The sequence below is a fragment of the Notolepis coatsorum genome (genome assembly GCF_963971535.1).
Source record: "Notolepis coatsorum genome assembly, chromosome: 5".
Classification (NCBI taxonomy): domain Eukaryota; kingdom Metazoa; phylum Chordata; class Actinopteri; order Aulopiformes; family Paralepididae; genus Notolepis; species Notolepis coatsorum.
The window spans coordinates 202419775-202440979 of record NC_140169.1 but is presented as its reverse complement, the minus strand read 5'-3'; the positions used below and the strand labels follow the sequence as shown (position 1 = coordinate 202440979).

Below are 21205 nucleotides of genomic sequence, written 5' to 3'. Positions count from 1 at the left end.
TGCAGGAATCGCGCTTTACTGTAATACACAAAACACATTGTCATTTTTCGGCCTATTTATGAATAGTTTTCAAATAAATGCTAGATTATCGATAGTATATGTGTACTTATGCACGCTATAGAAACGGGCTGAAAAATCGTTTATCTTATTTTCTGATCAGCTACACACACTCACAGCCACACACACACATATGGGACACGTTGATATATAAGTGAAAACAGCTCTGATTATTCCAATACTGGTAAAATAGATTCCTTACCTCAGATCAGATGTTCTCCAAAAAGATTATTCCAATTCCTGATCGCCATTCCAAATATCGATCGCGTTTATTGATCCAACGCTGGGTGGTCGAAAGACATAGTCCACGCTGTTCTGATGGTGGGCGATGACTGGGATTGTCTCCGGTTACTTGCCTGACAAGTAGAATGTGGAATCCGGACTCTTTTTTTCCCATGCGTTTCATTCAGTCCAATCCAATGGGGTGCAGTACCATCTGGAGAGGCGATAGGGGGCGGTATTTTCCCAATTCGAGCTCAGAGAGAGTGCCAGTGGTAACGTGAGGCTAGATTGATGAAATATGAATGGAAATCGCTAATAAAAAAATAACGATTAAAAAAAGCGGCATATCTCGTTTCTGGCACTCAACGGTTGGCATGAAATAACGAATTATGCCGTGGCTGGCACTCAAAGTGTTAATATTGACTGCCCTATTTTTCTTTACATAGAAATTGCACATGGTTAAGTTAGTTTGTTTTGAGTTGAAGAATACACAGTAATCTCTGCATTGTCCTTCATAACCAAGCAAGTAGACTCATTTCATAAATCACAATTTGCTATTGCAATATTGTCCAAAATAATCGCAATCACACTCTTTCATCAAATCGTGCAGCGCTAGTTTATTCCTACGTTGGGGTATATCATTCTTTGTTGTGGTTTATTAGCTATTTGGTCGTTTATAACCAATGGATTATTACTAGTGGTGGGACTCGATTAAACATTTTAATCGAATTAATTCAAGACTTTATAGTTAATTAATCTAAATTAATTACATTTTAATCGCATATCAATATTTTATGCGAATAGCAAAAATGTTCAATTCAAATAAATGTCGGTATACGAGTGAATCAATGAATATACATTATACATACATTTAAGCAGCAAAATCCTGTATTAGCTACTACACAGACCAACAGATCAATGCAATTTTTAACAAAGTGCAGCAATTTTAGGAATAATATATATATAGCGCAAAGGACCTTTTGGACTTTCGAGGTAAAAGTTAAACGCAGTACTTTCAAGTACATTCCAGAACAGTTGACCATTGAAAAAAAAAACTCTTGATTGATCTCAATTTCTCTTATTATTTTTTTTATGAACAAACCAGACTAAGAAAAAAAGTTATTTTGCGATTTATTATACTTTATACTTATAGCACATGCATGAGTCTGGTCTCCTTTGAAAGGTAACATTCTTACACAATAAAGAAAAGTCATCATGCGATTCAATTCTTTCTGTAGTTAATTAATCTAAATTAATGCGATAAAGTCCCAGCCCTAATTATTACATTTAGTGAGGGCATATCCCAAGTTAGTTTGCATGTAAAATTATTTACTGAGATAATTACCTAAATCAAATGATGAAAGATATAGTCATCATGGTTACCATGCACATTGCTAACTTGCACATGCCACTTGGCATGGTAGTAGGTAGTAGTCTGAATTGAATTAATAAAAAAATATATATATATAATAATGAGCACTAATAAAACGAATCATATAATGAATAACTGACTGAATGGGGCTTACATAAATATGTGCGTTGCTCAATAGGTTTACATTTTTGTGGTTTTATTTTAGGAATGCGTAAATCAGGATTTGGTAGCCACTATACTGCATTGGAATTGTAACTAGTGCATATCTCCAGGGCCCTATTTCATAATGTATCTCAGAATAGTTATCTGATCTGAGAGCAGTTTGCTTGGTCCTGAGGCCTAATCAGAGATTCTGTATCAGCGCTCCTTCTCTTAGAGGCTTTATCCACCCTGGGCCCCGGACACACTGTCCTCTCTAAAGCACATCATAGTATGGTAGCTTAGCGGCGTAAAAGACTGTTTAAGGCAACACACTACAAAGGAAGGAATCTCTGTGTGCGTGTCTGTAGAACTGTGTCTCAAGAACTGTTCATCCGATCGGCTTTGCGCTCAGCGGTTGTGTATTGCTGACGACCCAAGCGAGTGCAATGTTGAATCTGGTGCCGTTGGCCAGATGGTGGCGCTGTGGTAAGTTAAGTCGGTAAGGTAGTGATTTAAGTGAGTGTTTGATGTCCTGTTTCTATTGTGCATCTGTGTCTGTCCTGTCTCTCCCTCCATCCTCTTGCTTTCCGCAGAGTCGACGGAGGACATTCCATCTGTAAAGAAGGCTATCCAACAGGCCACCTCCCATGCCAGCAAACTGCTGCGCCACCCCACACCAGACCACAAGAAGTTAGAGGTTAGTGGGCAGGGATCTGTGCTCCTGCCAGCTCCTCTTTAGCCCGGATGCCCTTTACCGCCATGGACTGGTCAAGGCATCGATGGTAAAACCTCCTATCTGAACATTTAACTTTTTTTGAGAAAACAAAAAAGATTAGTTGTTTTCTTTGAGAATGCAATTTTTTTTAAGGATACCCAATACAGTACACTGCTTTTGGCGTTTGGAAAATATCTTGCAGACAGACTGAATAGGTGCAGATAGGAGGTTTTGCGTTTCAGCCATCAACATGTGACCAGGCCCAGCGGTAAGAGACTTGCGTCTGGAAGTCAAGATCAAACAAACGACCAAATTAAATGCAGAACAGTCAAATTACAGTTAAAAGGCTGAGTGACAGTTGCAGGTGTGTAATGTATAGAGAGGAGAAGGGGAATCAACAAGTGCAACAGTCACCTAGGGACACATGGAATTCAAGATCACGATTCAAGAGGTTTATTTGTCACATACATACCAGGGCATACAGTGAAATGCGGGTGGTCATGCCCACTTCGATTGTGCAATAATACTAATAATAAAATAGACATAAAAAAAACAGATAATAAAAAGACATAAGATGGGCATGATAAAATAGACATGCTAAATTCCTGAGAAGGCACTGGGTCCTATGTACACTACTATACAATATACAGTTTTAACTCTATGTCATTATGCTATACTTACTATATCTAAACTAAACTATACTATACAAGAACCACATCGGTTCTACCTTAAAGTGACCTTTATTTTCCTCATTCCTTTAAAGGGACCTTTCCATTTAGTTTAAAGTGACATTTTGTTTAAAGCGATTGTTTAAAGCGATTGTTTAAAGCGATTGTTTAAAGCGATTGCAGCATGTGTGAAATGACGGAAGTGATGAAAGTTAGGTCTTATCTACTGTAATGAGTGGTTGTCCTGACTGGTTATGTGTGTGTGTCCGCCACCCCTCCACATTGGCAGGATGTGATCAACCAGCTGATGTCGGTGGAGACGGCCATCGCCCGCGCCCGCTCCCTCAAGGCCAAGTTTGGACTCGGCAAGGGCGAGAAGGACGAGGACGAAGAGGACCTGGAGAAGTAGGCTACCACCCCCTCTTCTCCCCTCATCTCCCCTCTTCTCCCCCCTTCTTCCCCCTTCTCCCCCCTTCTCCCCTCTTCTCCCCCCTTCTCCCCTCTTCTCCCTTCTTCTCCCCTCTTCTCCCCCCTTCTCCCCTCTTCTCCCTTCTTCTCCCCTCTTCTCCCCTCTTCTCCCCTCTTCTCCCCCCTTATCCCCTCTTCTCCCCTCTTCTCCCCTCTTCTCCCCTCTTCTCTCCCCTTCTCCCCCCTTCTCCCCTCTTCTCCCTTCTTCTCCCTTCTTCTCCCCTCTTCTCCCCTCTTCTCCCCTCTTCCATAAACACTTCCATTGTTCCTTTTTTCAGAATCAGAAAGGTCTTTATTGCCAAGTAGTTTTCACATACAAGGAATTTGATGAATTGGCGGACGGACAATTATGGTAGAATAAAAAAACAAAAAGGTAGAATAAAAATAAAATAAGAATATAAACTCAATTAACACATTGACCGCCAGCAGCAGGGGGCGCTGATCCCCCTTCATTGCCAGGTCTTTATTCAATGGATATAGCAGATCCAGTTAACATAGTAGCACAATAGAATAGAATTATAAAATAAAAGTTAAAATAGGCCTAGGTGTACAATTGTGCACGATGTGGTCAAGTATATATACACTAATTAGTAGGGGTGGGAATCGCCAGAGACCTCACGATACGATACTATCGCGATATTTGCGTCACGATACGATAGTATCGCGATACGCTGAGTATTGCGTACAAAAAAAGAAAGAAAATGTTGGATCAAATTTAATTTATTACCTTTTTTCAACTGCAAAGTAAAACTTTGTCAACATGTTTTATCTAATAAAATAAAGTTCAGTCTGTTCATCTCACTTCAATCATTTTTATTGCAGAACATGGTATTTTCTCAAGCAGATGTAAACATTGTAATCTGTGTTGCATGTACCTGACAAACTGAACTGTTTGTATTACAGTCATATTCCAACTTAACTGAATGCACATGTGTGTGTGTGGACTACTGTACTATTACAGGTATTGAAATGAACAATGCAACTTCCCTTTTTTTATGAATAATTAAATATCGATACTTGGCGTCCCTGTATCGATACAGTATCGCCACGCAAAGTATCGCGATACTACTACGTATCGATTTTTTCCCCCACCCCTACTAATTACAATAAAAATAACAATACAGTGTTGAATATTTACAGGGTGGCATATTTAGCAGTGCAATTGAGCAGTAATGTGCAAAAAGTATGAACAAATAGGAAGAGTTGTGATTGTATGTACTGATATATAGTCCAGTGGGGTGTGTTAATGTAACTGAACGAGTGGATTGCAAAGAATTAGATTTACGCCGTGGTGCGAGACCCTCTTCGTACGCGCGTGTGAGGTCTGCTCATGTGTTGTGAACCTGGTATGGCTACGGGATTCATCCATCATCGCCGGAGCCGGAGCCTGACATCATCTGCAGTCCAGAGAAGCCTACGCTTTTTGGAGGAGCGGAACGTTCAACTCCAGTTCAGTCGGGTATAGTTTTCACATTAGGTAGCTTATGAGATTGCCGTCAGACATATTGTATCCATCCCTATATTCGACAGCGACACCACCTCCTCCTCTCCTTTCCTCCCTTCCCCTCTCCTCTCCTCTCCTCTCCTCCTCTCCTCTCCTCTCCCCTCCTCTCCTCTCCTCTCCTCTCCTCTCCCCTCCTCTCCTCTCCTCTCCTCTCCTCTCCTCTCCTCTCCTCTCCTCTCCTCTCCTCTCCTCTCCTCTCCTCTCCCCTCTCCTCCCCTCTCCTCTCCTCTCCTTTCCTCCCCTCCCCTCTCCTCTCCTCTTCTCTCCTTTACTCTCCTCCCCTTTTCTCCCCTCTCCTCTCCTCTCCTCTCCTCCTCTCCTCTCCTCTCCTCTCCTCTCCTCTCCTCTCCCCTCCTCTCCTCCCCTCTTCTCTCCTTTCCTCTCCTCTCCTCTCCTCTCCTCCCCTCCCCTCTCCTTTCCTCCCCTCTCCTCCCCTCCCCTCCCCTCCCCCCTCCTCTGCTCTCCTCTCCATCCCGTCCACCTCCTTTCATGTGTACATTACCCACCCTTCTCTCTCTCTCTCTCTCTCTCTCTCTCTCTCTCTCTCTCTCTCTCTCTCTCTCTCTCGCTCTCTCGCTCTCTCTCTCTCTCTCTCTCTCTCTCTCTCTCTCTCTTCATTAATATCACCAGGCTGCTTTCATTTCATCAGCAGCCCTGCTTGCTCCAGGGGAGCGGAGTTGGAAGTGCTAATAAATGTTGGGCAAACAGCCACAGTGTGAGAAGTCATCTGAATGGACCATGTGATGGGGCCCTCACTGCCACCTACCTCCGCTGTCAGTACCTGGCATCTTTTATTAAAGCCCCCATACAACACAACGCCGCCTTATCCCCCAAAGCCATACACCCCGTGTCCCATTTTAATAATAACGAAGCAGTGGCCGTGCGCGTTCAGGCTCACACACACTCACACATACTCACACACACACACTCTCACACACTCACACACACACACACACTCACACACACACTCACACACTCGCACTCTCTCTTTCTCTCTCTCTCATACACACACATGCGGCAGGGGGGGGGCGGAGCTACGAGACAGACAGAGGGCGGAGCTACGAGACAGACAGGGGACGGAGCTACGATACAGGCAGGGGCGGAGCTATGATACAGAGGGGCGGAGCTATGAGACAGACAGGGGGGCAGAGCTACGATACATACAGGGGCGGAGCTACGATACAGGCAGGGGCGGAGCTATGATACAGACAGGGGCGGAGCTACGATACAGACGGGGGCGGAGCTACGATACAGGCGGGGCGGAGCTATGATACAGACAGGGGCAAAGCTGCATGACAGACAGAGGGCGGAGCTACGAGACAGACAGAGGGCGGAGCTATGATACAGACAGGGGGCGGAGCTACTAGACAGACAGGGGGCGGATCTACGATACAGACAGGGGGGCGGAGCTACTAGACAGACATGGGGCGGAGCTACGAGACAGACAGGGGGCGGAGCTACGAGACAGACAGGGGGCGGAGCTATGAGGCAGAAAGGGGTGGATCTACAAGACAGACAGGTGCGGGGCTATGAGACAGACAGGGCGGAGCTACGAGACAGACAGGGGCGGAGCTACAAGACAGACAGGGGGCGGAGCTACAAGACAGACAGGGGGCTCAGGTGCATCAGGGCCCTGCTGTGTAGACAGAGACACAGAGAGAGACCCTTAACCCTTTCACTGCCACAGGACAGAAGGTTAGCCCTTTACTATCACACAACCGACGGCGATGCTCCATCATTAGCATCATTAGCTCCGCATTTGCGGAGCTAATGATGCTAATGATGGAGCATCGCCGTCGGTTGTGTGATAGTAAAGGGCTAACCTTCTGTATTGTCACAGTGAAAGGGTTAACCGGCTGTCGTGTGGCAGTGAAAGGGTTAAGTCCAACGCACACGGTGGGCGATTTTTGCCAGGCAACCGTTTTTTTTAAACGAGGCGACCGACAGAATTCTATCGCTTCCATTGTTATGAATGAGAGAACCCACACGGCAGGAGATTTTGAAGCGACGCCCGGCAACAATTTCTGTCGCCTGGCTAAAAATCGCCTCGATCCTATTTTTTGAGGCGACAGCAGGCGACGGCAGGTGACACAGCAAGGACAATGAGGAAGTTAACATGACTTCTACTGGTGTATCATTTGTAATATAAATTAATTTATCAATACATTCATTTATCAATAACCTATGTATTATTACCATGCTACTTATGTTCATTATTAATTAACAGGAACAATTCAAATAAATAACGTTAGTTGGAGAACTTAAGGTTTAGTGGCCACTTGTCATTAACTAATAAATTGACAATGCGCCACGATGCACCTACTAGATGTTTTTGTACTCGGGTAACAAAATAAGTTGTGGATGTCGACAGAGTTTAATGTCCAGGCTGCAGCTGGTGTAGTTTGTAAGGTTTATTGTCCAAAGAAATGATGGTTGAGAACAAAACAGTTTGCGTCTTCCGTGAAAAAAAACATTCTCTCTCAGCAGGTGCATAATACTTGTCCAATCGGTGGTAATGAACGTATTGTAGCGATCAGTCATGCAGTAATGTCAGGAAGAATGAGGAGAGGTTGTATTTGTATTATGGTGGTTTAATTCCAGCTCAATATGGGTTTTATTTTAACGCACAACACAGCTACCTGCTAATTCATCTCGCTTCACTACAACCTAACGTCCGGTCCGTCCTCTGATATCTCCCGGGGGGGAAACCACACCCCCAGCTAGACAGAGCGACACATATAGCTTATTATACCTGAACGGTCGGATCTGGTGTGGGGTGCTAAGCGATTGTCGTTGAGCGACAGACGATCGCATCGCCAGGCGACGTCGGTCGCCCGCTGTGTGCTTTGGACTTTAGTGTTCATCAGTGTTCAGGGCCCCGCGAGGGGCCAGGCAGGCAGAGAGACATACTGCACACACACACACACTCACACACATGCACACACACACACGCTCACACACACACACACGTACGCGCGGCCCGGCATCATTAAGAGGACACCCAGGGCTGGCCCCCGAGCGTTGGACGGCACACCTCTTCCTTCTTGTCTCCAAACCAGACCCTGCTGTCTCCCAGGTGAGCTGCTCTGTCCGGGGAGAGTGATGTGAGGTGAGGAGGCTGGAGCCCCCCCCCCCCCCCCCCCCCCCCACACACTATCTTTGTAAAAAGTTTGTACTAACAAATTAACGAAAATCCTCCTCCGGATTCCTGAACGTGTGAAGTGTCACTCATTCTTAAGTGTCTTGCTCAAGGACACTTCGACACGCTGCCCGGGAGGGGGAATCGAACCGAGAACCTCTGGATTTCCACTGTCACAAAAGAAACAAAAGAATTTGCCTAATTTCAGTGTTCCTCTCTTTTAATTCACTCTCCCTCTCTGCGGTCCGTTGGCCCATCCCATTAAGGTTCCATAACGTATTTCAGAGCACGTTCACATTGGTAGTGTCTGTATCCATCATCTGGACTCGGTCAGTTGCCGTTGCGTTGTGCCGGTCAGCGTGCCGGTCAGCGTGCGCGTTCCGGTTCAATGTGAAGACCAACATAATGGCAAAGGAGTGCAGGGAGCACTGGTCTGCTCATTTAACCATCATCACGGAAATCTGATCAGAGAAAGTTGTCCTTTGTGTTCTAGTATGTGTGTTGTTCAAACTGCTGCAGATGTTCTACCAGTCTGTGGTGTCTAGTGCCCTCTTCTTCGCTGTGGTATGCTGGGGGAGGGCAACACCAATACAGACCAGCGCTAAACAAACTGGTGAAGAAAGTGAGCTCTGTGGTGGGAGCTGACCTGGACATACTGGAGGGGGTGGCAGAGGGGAGGCCGAGGAGGAAGCTGTACGCTATCCTTGAGAACCCCTGCCATTCCCTCCCATGACGAGCTGACGGATATGAGTAGCATGTTTAGCCACAGACTCATCCTCCCCTGACATACCACAAAGCGCTTCGAGCAGTCCTTTGTGCCCTAAACGAACAATAATCGCTAAACGAACAATAATCACTATGCAACAACCATCAAATGCACACAGCACACACACCCACACGCACACACTCACTCAAACAAACAACACACTGCAGCACCCACTCTCCACACTTTAGATCACACAAACACACTTACACTTTATATTTATTGATAAAGGATTTGCACTACAACTCGTACACCTACTGTGAATTGTACCTAAATTGCACCTCGTCCCATTTCTCCATGTCTGCCTTGCACTATATAGTATTGTATATTAGTACACTGCACAGTATTGTATATTGTATGGTAACTACGTCTATTCTGCATCGAACATTGTACATATGTCTAAACTGAACACTGTGACCTCATTTTTTTTACTTCTAATTTTACTATGTTATTTTATTTCATACTTATCTTGTCTTGCACAGTCTCTGGAGCGCAACAGTAAGAAGCATTTTGTACAAAAGTATTCTGTACTTCTGTATGACAACTATTAAAGAAACTTGAAACTTGAAACAGTAGCTATCTAAGGCCTAACAAAAATAATAGTTGGTTTCAGGTTGGTTGTCAGTTTGGCCATGGGTAGGTAGGGAATTTATTTTATTTTATTTATTTATTTTATTCTTTCCCACGGCGACTATGGATAGGGAATTTCTTTATTTAATTAACCCTTTCACTGCCACACGACAGAAGGTTAGCCCTTTACTATCACACAACCGACGGCGATGCTCCATCATTAGCATCATTAGCTCCGCGGATGGAGCATCGCCGTCGGTTGTGTGATAGTAAAGGGCTAACCTTCTGTATTGTCACAGTGAAAGGGTTAACCGGCTGTCGTGTGGCAGTGAAAGGGTTAAAATGTTCACAACAACATGGATGCATGTACTCTGCCAGCATGTTTAATATCCATAATACTAAATGTTTGACTAAGATTTCTATGAAACTTTATTCTAAAAAAAAAAAAAAAAAAAAAAAAAAAAAATGATTTTTTTTTTTTTTAATATATACTTTTTTTTTAAAACTCATAAAATATATTGGGTCGCACCTAAATCGGCAGGGTCGGTCGGCAACCTGAAACCAACCATTATTTTTGTTAGGCCTAAGCTCCACAACCAGGCAGGGCCAGAGCGGGTGCTAACTGCCGAGGACTAGGTGATCTGATATATGGACTATAACAACCTTCTTAGCTCTATTTTAGTTCTATTTATTATGTCTTTATGTATTTATTTATTTTTAACATGTATTAATGCGGTTGGTGCTATGATGGACACCTGATTCTCCCTATGGGGATAAATAAAGGTTTTTCAATCAATCAATCAATAATTAACTCACTGGAATACCTGGTTGAGACATTTTTATTACTCATTGTGGCCTCTAGGGTAACTCAGGGTAACAGAGCATGAGGTGAGGCGGACCTTTAAAAAAGTGAATATCAGGAAGGCAGCAGGTCCAGACGGCATCCCCGGCCGCGTCCTAAAAGTCTGTGCCGACCAACTGGCCCCAGTATTCACTGACATATTTAACCTGTCCTTAGAACAGGCTGTCATCCCCACCTGCCTGAAGAAGTCCACTATTATCCCTGTACCCAAAAAATCCAAGCCTGCTTGCCTCAACGACTACCGCCCTGTAGCTCTCACCTCCATAGCCATGAAGTGCTTCGAGAAGCTAGTAAAGGGCTACATCTGCTCCTCCCTCCCCATCAACATGGACCCCCTGCAATTTGCATACCGCCCCAACAGGTCCACGGAGGACGCCATATCCCATGTGCTGCACACAGCAGCATCACACCTGGACAAGAGGCAGGGGAACTATGTGAGAATGCTATTCATCGACTACAGCTCGGCATTCAATACCATAGTCCCCTCCATACTCATAGCCAAGCTCAGGGACCTGGGCTTGGGCTATGACCTCTGCCAGTGGGTCTTGGACTTCCTGACTGGCAGACCCCAGGTGGTGAGAGCAGGCAACTGCACCTCCTCATCCATCACCCTCAACATAGGGGCCCCCCAGGGCTGTGTTCTGAGTCCCCTCCTCTACTCCCTGTACACACACGACTGTGTGGCTCAGCGGAGTAGCAATACAATCGTCAAATTTGCTGACGACACAGTGGTGGTGGGCCTGATCTCTGCCAACGACGAGAGGGCCTACCTGGAAGAGGTCAAGGTCCTGGCGGGATGGTGCCAGGAAAACAGCCTCTCCCTGAACGTCAGCAAAACAAAGGAGATGATTGTGGACTTCAGGAGGTCGGGGGTCAAGGACTACAGCCCCCTCAGCATCGACGGGGCACCGGTTGAGAGAGTCAACAGCTTTAAGTACCTCGGAGCCTACATATCCGAGGACTTGACATGGACCACACACATTAACAGTGTTGTGAAGAAGGCACGACAACGCCTCTACTTCCTCAGGCGCCTAAGGAAGTTCCAAGTCAGCCAGAAGATCCTTAAGAACTTCTACTCATGTACAATAGAGAGCATCTTGACCGGCAACATCACCTCCTGGTTTGGGAATAGCACTGCACAAGACCAAAGCAGACTACAAAGAGTGACACGTTCAGCCGAACGCACAATTGGAGGGGGGCTCCCCACCCTCCAGAACATTTACTACAAGCGTTGCAAGGGCAAGGCTAAGAGAATCATTAAAGACTCCAGTCACCCGAACAACTGCCTCTTTGAACTGCTGCCGTCAGGCAAGCGATACAGGAGTCTCAAGGCGAGCACAGAAAGACTCAGAAGAAGCTTCTATCCCCAGGCCATCAGGCTGCTAAACGAACAATGAATGAACACTACACAACAACAACCACCAAACGCACATAGCACACACATCCACACGCACACACTCACTTTAAACAAACACACTGTAGCACCCACTCCACACACTTATAGCACACACCCACTTTAAACAAACACACTGTAGCACCCACTCCCCACACTTTATATTTATGGATGAAGGATTGCACTACAACTCGTACACCTTACTGTAAATTGTACCTAAAATTGTACCTCATCCCATTTCTGCTTTGCACTAGATAGTACTGTACATTAGTACACTGCATAGTATTGTGTATTGTATATTATATGGTAACTCAGAACATTGTACATATGTCTATACCGAACACTGTGACCTCATTTTCTTCTTCTAAATTCATGCTATATTATGTTATTATGTTATTTGATACTATCTTGTCTAGCACAGTCTCTGGAGCGTAACAGTAAGAAGCATTTTGTATGAAAGTATTCTGTACTTCTGTATGACAACTATTAAAGAACTTGAACTTGAACTTGAACTCTACTTGCATTTCTGATAGCAGGCAGGCATTTGCCAATTAAATTAGGATGCAAACCAAAGTAGGCCAATGCCAGAGAAACACCTTGAGAATACAGTCACAGTCTAACAGATATTCATCATAGAAATGACAACGATATATTTCGTTTGAGATTTGCACTCCACTGAGCATGCCCTTCTAGTTATGTATGGATTTCTTCATCGTGAACATGGGATTTATTTACATAGCAGGCAAAGTATCTATGTCAACTAATAGAATGAGAGCGCCTCCCGGCACACGCGTGTCTGGCGTCATAAAGACACGCTTCTCCAGAATTCTTTGTATGTGAAACTCTAAAGACAAATGGATGTCTAATCACCCCCCCCCCCCCCCCCCCCCCCCCCTAATATCGGAGAAAGCACATAGGCTGGAAATATTTATTATGATTTCACGAGCGGGAAAAAATACAGTCGGAGCCGAATATTATACACAAGATAATATATTTTACTATTAGAAATATACTTTTTTCTTAAAGGGGAACTATTTTACTATTTCTTTCACTATTTGGGCACTTTTACACAATTCCTGTGAGTCTATGGAACACCTCTTTGAGTTTTTTTTCAAAAAAATTCATTGTTTTGTATTTCTAATCAAGTACTCAAAAACAGCATTTTTCTACCTCAAGATCTTAAGCCGTTTTGAGGCTGGGCTCCAACCACTGTGTGGCCTGGTGGCAACTGCCACACCAACTGCCACTTTATTATGCAGCTGAGAATGAATGAATGAATGAATGAAAACTTTATTTAACAGATTGCAGAATGGGTACAATACAGTACGGCTCAATACATACAATTGTTAAGGGGATGCAGACCTGAGAAAGATGTTTGTCTTGTTTCCATCAGGGTCCCCCATTTTCAATTCATATAGACATTTATGACATACACAACATACATGACATTTATGGCATAGGGACATATAGGTATTTAGTACTGATACATTTGTGACATAAACGGTATTCAAATATACAGTACTGTTACCCCTAGATCCTGACAGAGTATATACATATGATGGGGAGGGGACTGTACATTAGGAGGGGGTGGGTGGGTGAGAAATATACATACGGTGGGGAGGGAATATATACATGCGGTGGGGAGGAGACTGTCTATTAGGAGGTGGTGGGGGTTTTGGGTAGTGATTCACATTCCTTTACAGCTTTGGGTAGGGCGTTCCACATTGTTGTGGCATAATTGCGAAACGTGTTTAGTCCCTTGTTTGAGCCGAATCTGGGTTTTACATGATTTGTTGAGCTTCCTCTGGTGTAGTGGTTGTGGTATTCACTGACCTTTGGGAAGTATTTTGAAGAAATCTCTGACATCACAGATATGCAAATGTTAAGATGACTCAGTTCAGTGAGGGTGAATATTGTGAGAGGAGAATTGGAAGAATGCGCCAATATGAGAATTAGAGACATAGATCCTATTAATATAAGTCCACATAGCTAGGAAACAATGCTAAACACTGAAAAAGGCCATTTATAAGATAGTTTCCCTTTAACATTTATTTAAAGGAACACGCCAACTTTTTGGGAAATATCTGCTTGTCTAACTCCAGGGTAGATGGCAAATAAGCTACTTTCCCAAAAAGATTGCGTGTTCCTTTAAAAATAAATTATTTTAAATCGCCTCAGAACAATCTCTCAAAATTATCTTCTGAGGTTGAGACGACCTTATGCTGATCCCCATCTCTCCACCCCTCTTTTCATCTCTCTCCTCTTTTTCACTCACTCTCCCTCACTTTCTCCTCACTGCTAAATCTCACTATACCCAATCTCTTCACTTGCTCTCCTTCCCCCCCCTCTCTCTCTCTACACCACTGTGTCGTTTCTTCCTTTTCACACTTTCACTCTCTTCTCCTCTCTCCCTCCACTCTCTCACTTCTCTCTCCCTCCACTCTCTCTTCTTCTCTCCCTCTTTCTCTCTATATCCCTCCACTCTCTCTCTTCTTCTTTCTCCCCCTTTCTCTCTCTCCCTCCTCTATCTCTCTCTTCTTCTCTCTCCCTCCTCTTTCTATCCTTCTATCCCCCTCCTCTTTCTCTCTCTCCCTCCTCTCTCTCTCTCTTCTACTCTCTCACTTCTCCTCTCTCACTCCACTCTCCCTCTTCTCCTCTCTCTCTACTCTCTCCCTCCTCTCTATCTCTCTCTCTCACACACTCCACTATCTCTCTCCCCCTGCTCCTCTCTCTCTCTACTTTCTCTCCTCTCTCTCTCTACTCTCTCTCCTCTCTCTCTGTCTCTCTCTCTCCCTCCTCCGTCTCTCCCAGGTTCGTCAGCTCCCTGCTGGAGGAGCCCGAGGTCTCGGTGATCGGCGCTGGCCGCGGGCCGGCTGGCAGCATCATCCACAAGCTGTTTGTCAGCGCGCAGAGGGTAAGCTAACCCCCCTATTATCACCCCCTACCCCCACCCTCGCCTCCCCCAGCACCACTATTCAGCCGGGACGTGCAGCACCTTTATGCCACCACCACCGGCGTGGTCTCTCTCTCGTGCCGCCCCAGACAGGGGAGGTGCTCGTCATCAACGCCAGCAGCACAGGATGTGGCACCACTCACTGTTCCCCCCGACTGACTCACCCCTCAGGGCCTCACACACACACACACACACACACACACACACACACACACTCACTCACTCACTCACTCACTCACTCACTCGCTCGCTCGCTCGCTCGCTCGCTCGCTCGCACGCACGCACGCACGCACGCACGCACACACACACACACACACACACACACACACACACACACACACACACACACACACACACACACACACACACACACACACACACACACACACACACACACTCATGCATACACACACACTCACGCACACTCACACACATACACACACACACTCACGCACATACACACACTCACATACACACACACTCACACACACTCACACATACACACACACACTCACTCACGCATACACACACGCATACACACACACACGCATACACACACACACTCACATACACACTCGCATACACACGCACGCACACACACACACACTCACACACACACACACATACACACACACACACACACACACACACACACACACACACACACACACACGCACGCAGCTACATGCCTAACATTAACCTAACTTACCATAACAGCTACAGGCCTAACTAAGATTGTCTTCTAAGATTGTCTCCATGCTGTTATGCCCTAAATATTATAGTTTTGCATAAACAATTCTATAGAGACAAATTAACACATTCTCCCCATGCGATTTTGATCAGTGATTTATTTATTGTTAACCCATTCCGTGCCAATCACGATGATAGTCGGGTTAACTCGCCATCGCTTGCGTGCCAATCACGAGTATAGTCGGGTTTTAATCGTTATTACTTTTATTAGCGATATCCATTCATTTTCATCCATCCAACCTGATGTTATCGTTGGGAATGGGTCTGAGCTTGCAAAAGGACAAATACCGCCGCCTATCGTCTCCCGGATGGTATTGCACATCATTGGATTGCATTGGCTGGGTATTTGCATCAGAAAAAAACCTACGGTCCGGGTTTCCTTCTCGGGCATGCAGTATCGTGTTACCACATTGACTGGAGAGGCTGGGAGCAGCCTGGATTATGTGTTTTGGACTATAACGTTGGATCAATGGACGCGATCGATATTTGGAATGGCAATCAGGAATTGGATTAATCTTTTTGCAGAACATCTGATGTGAGGTAAGGACTCTGTCTCTATGTTACCAGTCTTGGGTTAATCAGATGTTCCTTTCACTGCCATCGGAGCGCGTGCGTGTATGTGTGTGTGTGTGTGTGTGCGTGTGCGTGCGTGCGTGCCGTTGGCGCGGAGCAAGACACGGATAAGCGATTTTTCAGCCCGCTTCTCTAGCGTGCATAAGGACACATATACTATTGATAATCTAGCGTTTATTTGAAAACGATTCATAAATCAGCAGAAAAATGACAACGTGTTTTGTGTATTCCACTAAAGGGCTATTATCGCGTCTTTCTCTGGAATTACTCGAAATCTCAAACTATACTCGTATTAAAAACGGTATAAAACGGAAATCTTTTTTTTTGATCAAATATTTTTTATTATTACTTACATGAAACAATACAACACATTAATCACAATCACAATACACAGAACTTCACAGGAAAATAACAAAAACAATAATAATACAGAATATAACAATTTATAAATTATAAAGACAAAAAGAAAAGAAAACAGAGTTCAACCTTTTTAAATTTTAAATTCAAAATTCCAGGGGTACTATCTAATAGATGACCAAATAGCGAAGAACTAGCTAAATAGCTGCCCCCCAATAAAATCCCTAGTTAAATTCAAGACATCACAAAAGACAAGACAGACAAGACATTTCCTCCTCCCCCTCCCACGAGACCACCGGACTCCCCCGAACAAGCACCCCAACCCCGCTCAGCCGCACACGGCGGTCCTAACCTTCTCAGCTGCTGCGAACCATAGGTCAATCCCAGCCTGCCCCACCCCAATCACCCGCGCCGTGGATATCTCAAGATAAATCACATCCAACAGTGTTAGGGACCAGTTAAACACTGTGAGCTTCTCAGGCTCCTTCCATCTCATTGCTATTAGCTTCTTCGCCGCTGTGACGCCCGCTAGGACAACCCTTTTCAGTTGTACGGACGCGGGTAGTGTTGTTATATCGTTCAGGAGTAGCGTAACAGCTGTGAATGGGATAGTTAAGCCACACAGATCTGAAAGTTTGTCCGCTATTGACCTCCAGAAGCGGGCCACTGGTGGGCAATCCCAATACATATGCATATAAGTGCCAGTGGCCTTTTGAGAGCACAAAGTGCACCGAGAGTCGGTTATCAGTCCCATAGCAAATAGCTTCCTAGGTGTAAGATAGGTCCTATGAATATAATTAAAATTAATTTGCTGGTGATTGGGGTTGCGGGAAGACAATGCCACATTTGCCCAAACATCATCCCAGTCAAACTCGGGGTCCAACTCCGGGATATCCACACGCCAGATTGTATCCAATGATACATTTTTATACGTGGACTGAATTAAGAGTGTATAAAAGTCTGAGACAAACCCTCTGGAGGTCATCCTGTCCACTATGAGCCTGAGGAAGGGGTGTGGTTGCAAAGCTTGAGCCCACGGCACGCCATGCGCCCTCAGCGCTGACCTTAGTTGAAGGTAAAGAAAGAAGGACTCGCCGGGAAGATCATAAAATTCTCTTAAGTCCTGAAACGCACGGAGGCCGTTCTTATCATAAATATCCTCCAGAGTATGAACCCCCCTCCTTTGCCATTGAGGAATATTAACCGGCTTGTGCCCAACAAGTAATTGCTGGTTATTAAAAATTGGAGAGTCCAGGTGCCATGGGCATTTAACCCCACACGACTTCTGTACATTACGCCACGTCTGGATCACGTGAGTTATGATCGGTCCATACCTCAGTCGGCATTTCGAAATAGGGACAGTGGAGTAAACCACATCCTGCAATCTTAGCGGTGAGACCGCCGCCGCTTCTAAGGAGCGCCACGATACAGCATCTACAGGGTCTAGCCAGCACATCAGAGGTCTCAGTGAAAAGGACCAGAAATAAAGCTTAAAATCAGGGATTACGAGGCCCCCATCTTGTTTCCTACGTTGAGTAGTAGCTCTTTTGATTCTCGGGCGTTTGTTATTCCAGATAAACTTAGATACCATCGATTGTACCTTGCGCCAGTGGTCTATTGGAGGGGGCAGGGGGGGCATTGAGCTAACAAAATGTATCCTAGGCAGGACGTTCATTTTGATTATGGAAGCTCGGGCTTGTAAGGAGTTAGGAAGGGACGACCATCTGTCTAGATCCTGGCGTATTTTATCATAAGTACCCGTGAAGTTGAACTTAGTAGTTTGACTCAGCGTGGGGAATATCTCTATGCCTAAGTATTTAAAATGTTCCACTATGGGGATATCAGCTGGTAGTCGCACCGCTTTGGCCAGCTCATTGAGAGGTAGGCAGGCTGATTTGTTCCAGTTAATCTTAAAGCCTGACAATTTACCAAAGTCGTCGATTATTCCCAATAATTTTGTGGCCGACCGGGAAGGGTCATCCATAAAAATCAGTAGGTCATCCGCATAGAGAGCAATTTTGTGTGGTGTATTATTGATCATTATGGGGACAATGTCCTCCGATTGCCTAATAAATTGGGCCAATGGTTTGAGGGAAAGCGCGAATAGTCCTGGGCTCAGAGGACAACCCTGTCTAGAAGATCTGGAGACTGGGAAAAGTGTGGAACAGTTTTTGCCTGTCAGTATCATTGCCGACGGCGAGGCATACAGGACTTTAATCATATGAATAAAATTCTTTCCAAGACCCATGACCTCAAGTACCTTCCACAGGTATGACTCTAGTCTGTCAAACGCCTTCATGGCATCCAAAGACAGAACTGTGGACGGAGCTGTATTGTATTTACTGTTATCGACTACATGCAACAGCCTCCTAAGATTATCTGCAGCCAGGCGCCCCGGGATAAAACCAGTTTGATCGCAGTGTACCAATACCGTCATAAATCTATGCAGGCGGCGGGCCAGCACCTTGGCAAACACTTTTAAATCGGCCCCGAGAAGACAAGGGCCTATAGCTACCACAATCATTGGGATCTTTGTCCTTCTTGAGAAGTAAAGAAATCAACGCCATGTTGACATCTCTTGAGAACTCCCCTTGTTCGATAGCGTAATTGATCATATCGAGCATCAATGGACCCAGTTGGTCCCAGAAAGCTAAATACACCTCGGGTGGAATACCATCCCAGTCTGGTGCCTTACCCCTCTGCATTTCAGCAATCGTCTCCCTTAGTTCCATAAGAGTGATCGGTTTCCCCAGTTCCTTAGCCTCTTCCTCAGAAATGTGGGGTATCTCAAGCCCGCCAATGAACGATTCAAATTTAGAGTCATCGAGATTAACCTCTGAGCTATATTACTGTGAGTAAAACTCTTTAAAAGTGTCGTTGATCTTTTTCGAATCAGTAGTGACTGTACCCTGTCGCGTCTTGATCGAGGGGATATCCGAGAAATGATCATTCGAGCGTATTTTCATTGCCAATAGATGGCTAGGCCTGGAGCCGTGAAAGTAGTAATTTTGCCTTGTCCTATGTATCAAGAACTCAGACTGTTGTTTAAGTATGGAGTTTATTTCTTTCTTGACTATCTTACGTTGTGTGTTTAGTCATTCACTATAGTTAGTTTGCAAAGATGCGTATAGGTCCGCATATAATGTTTCCAGTCCTTCTAGTTTTAGAGCCTGCCAAAGGTTGCCACAAGGAAAATCCCCTTGTGGTCCGAGAGAGCCAGGGGAACCAATGATACGTCGAAACTATCAAACATATTAGGGGACGCGAATGCATAGTCTATTCGAGAGAAGGTTTTGTGTCTGGTTGACAGGTGAGAGTAATCCTTGAGGGTGGTATTGGATAAGCGCCATAGGTCTGCGAGCCCCGTGTCCTGGGCCCACATCCTGAGGGCCTTAGAGGACCGTTTTTGGTCGCTTGTTTCAGAGGACCCGGACCTATCCATCTCTGCATCCCAGCACGCACAATGAGAGCGTATCCAGTAAGTTCCAACATATTCTTCGTGATTGTATTATAGAACGCTGAATCAAATGTGTTAGGGGCATACAATGCTATTATTGCCATCTTCCTATGAGAGAACTCAACTTTTGCTATAGTAATCCTTCCCTCCGTGTCCGACCACACATCCAGGACTTTGATATCAAGGTTACGTCTTGTAACTATGACGACTCCTTTCGTCTTATCATCGGCTGAGGATGAGGAGATAACGTGATATTGTCGATTTGCTAGCCTTGACACATCACCCACCAATAAATGCGTCTCACTAAGGAGAGCAATGTCAATATTTCTTCTCTTCAATAACCAAAGGACACTGGCACGCTTGTGTGGGGCGTTAAGACCCCCTGCGTTCCAAATTAAAATATTCAATTTAGCCATGGTCGAGTTTGTCTAAATGCGTAGAGAACATACCAGTGCAACCAGGCTGAGTACAGAGGCGCTGATCCAGGCGGGCCCAGACGGTCAATCCCAGGAGTTCAGAGGAGGAACAATTACACACATATAAGACAACAGTACATAAAACACAGAAAAATACCACCCCAGTTACAACCCCCCCTCCTTCTACTCTAAACCCTAACCCACCCGTCCTATTATAAACCCTCCTATACCCACTCTCCAATCCCCTCCCTATGCCCCATCCACTAAGGATGGTCATCTTCCTATCATTTCCCACTGGAGTCATGGATCCAATAAGACGCTCTCCACTCCGACCCCCCTCTAGATAAACCCCTGATTAAACCCCCACTAGTCCAATAAACACAAATAAAAATAAAAATTAAATTCAATAAAGATATCGGTCGGAAACCACCGTGACCCTTGGCCCTAACATGAGACAACTATAATGGAAAAAATAGCCATTATTATATAATAACTCAACATCAACCCTGTAACCATCTACTTCCGAGTCTGCGTATTAATGTCACAATGTTATAGCATAAATGGATAAAGGAAAATTCAAAACAAAATTAAATTAAAGCATACCAGCAGATAGTCTAAGGCAGGATCGGATCACAGGTAAATTGCGCAAACAGATGTCATTTAAACATCGACAATAAGAAGAAAGGGAAAAAAGGGGGTTATGGTCAAAGTGCATGCATGTAACAGCCCCTCTGATCAGGCACAACGGCTGGAATGACATAACCTATGTAAGAATAGAATTAAACACCTTCATTAACCCGGGGATAGTAATAAGCTATACCTGAC

At 45.0% G+C, this 21205-nt stretch overlaps 1 protein-coding gene across 1 annotated transcript in view; it reads left to right on the top strand.

Annotated features, from left to right (window-relative positions):
• The window catches only part of rab3gap1 (RAB3 GTPase activating protein subunit 1), a 248328-nt gene that overhangs the window by 204705 nt on the left and 22418 nt on the right, over positions 1–21205 (top strand). Inside the window, 3 exon segments of the mRNA XM_084313830.1 lie at positions 2386–2489; positions 3465–3580; positions 14686–14788. Coding sequence (XP_084169956.1) covers positions 2386–2489; positions 3465–3580; positions 14686–14788 — 323 coding nt within the window.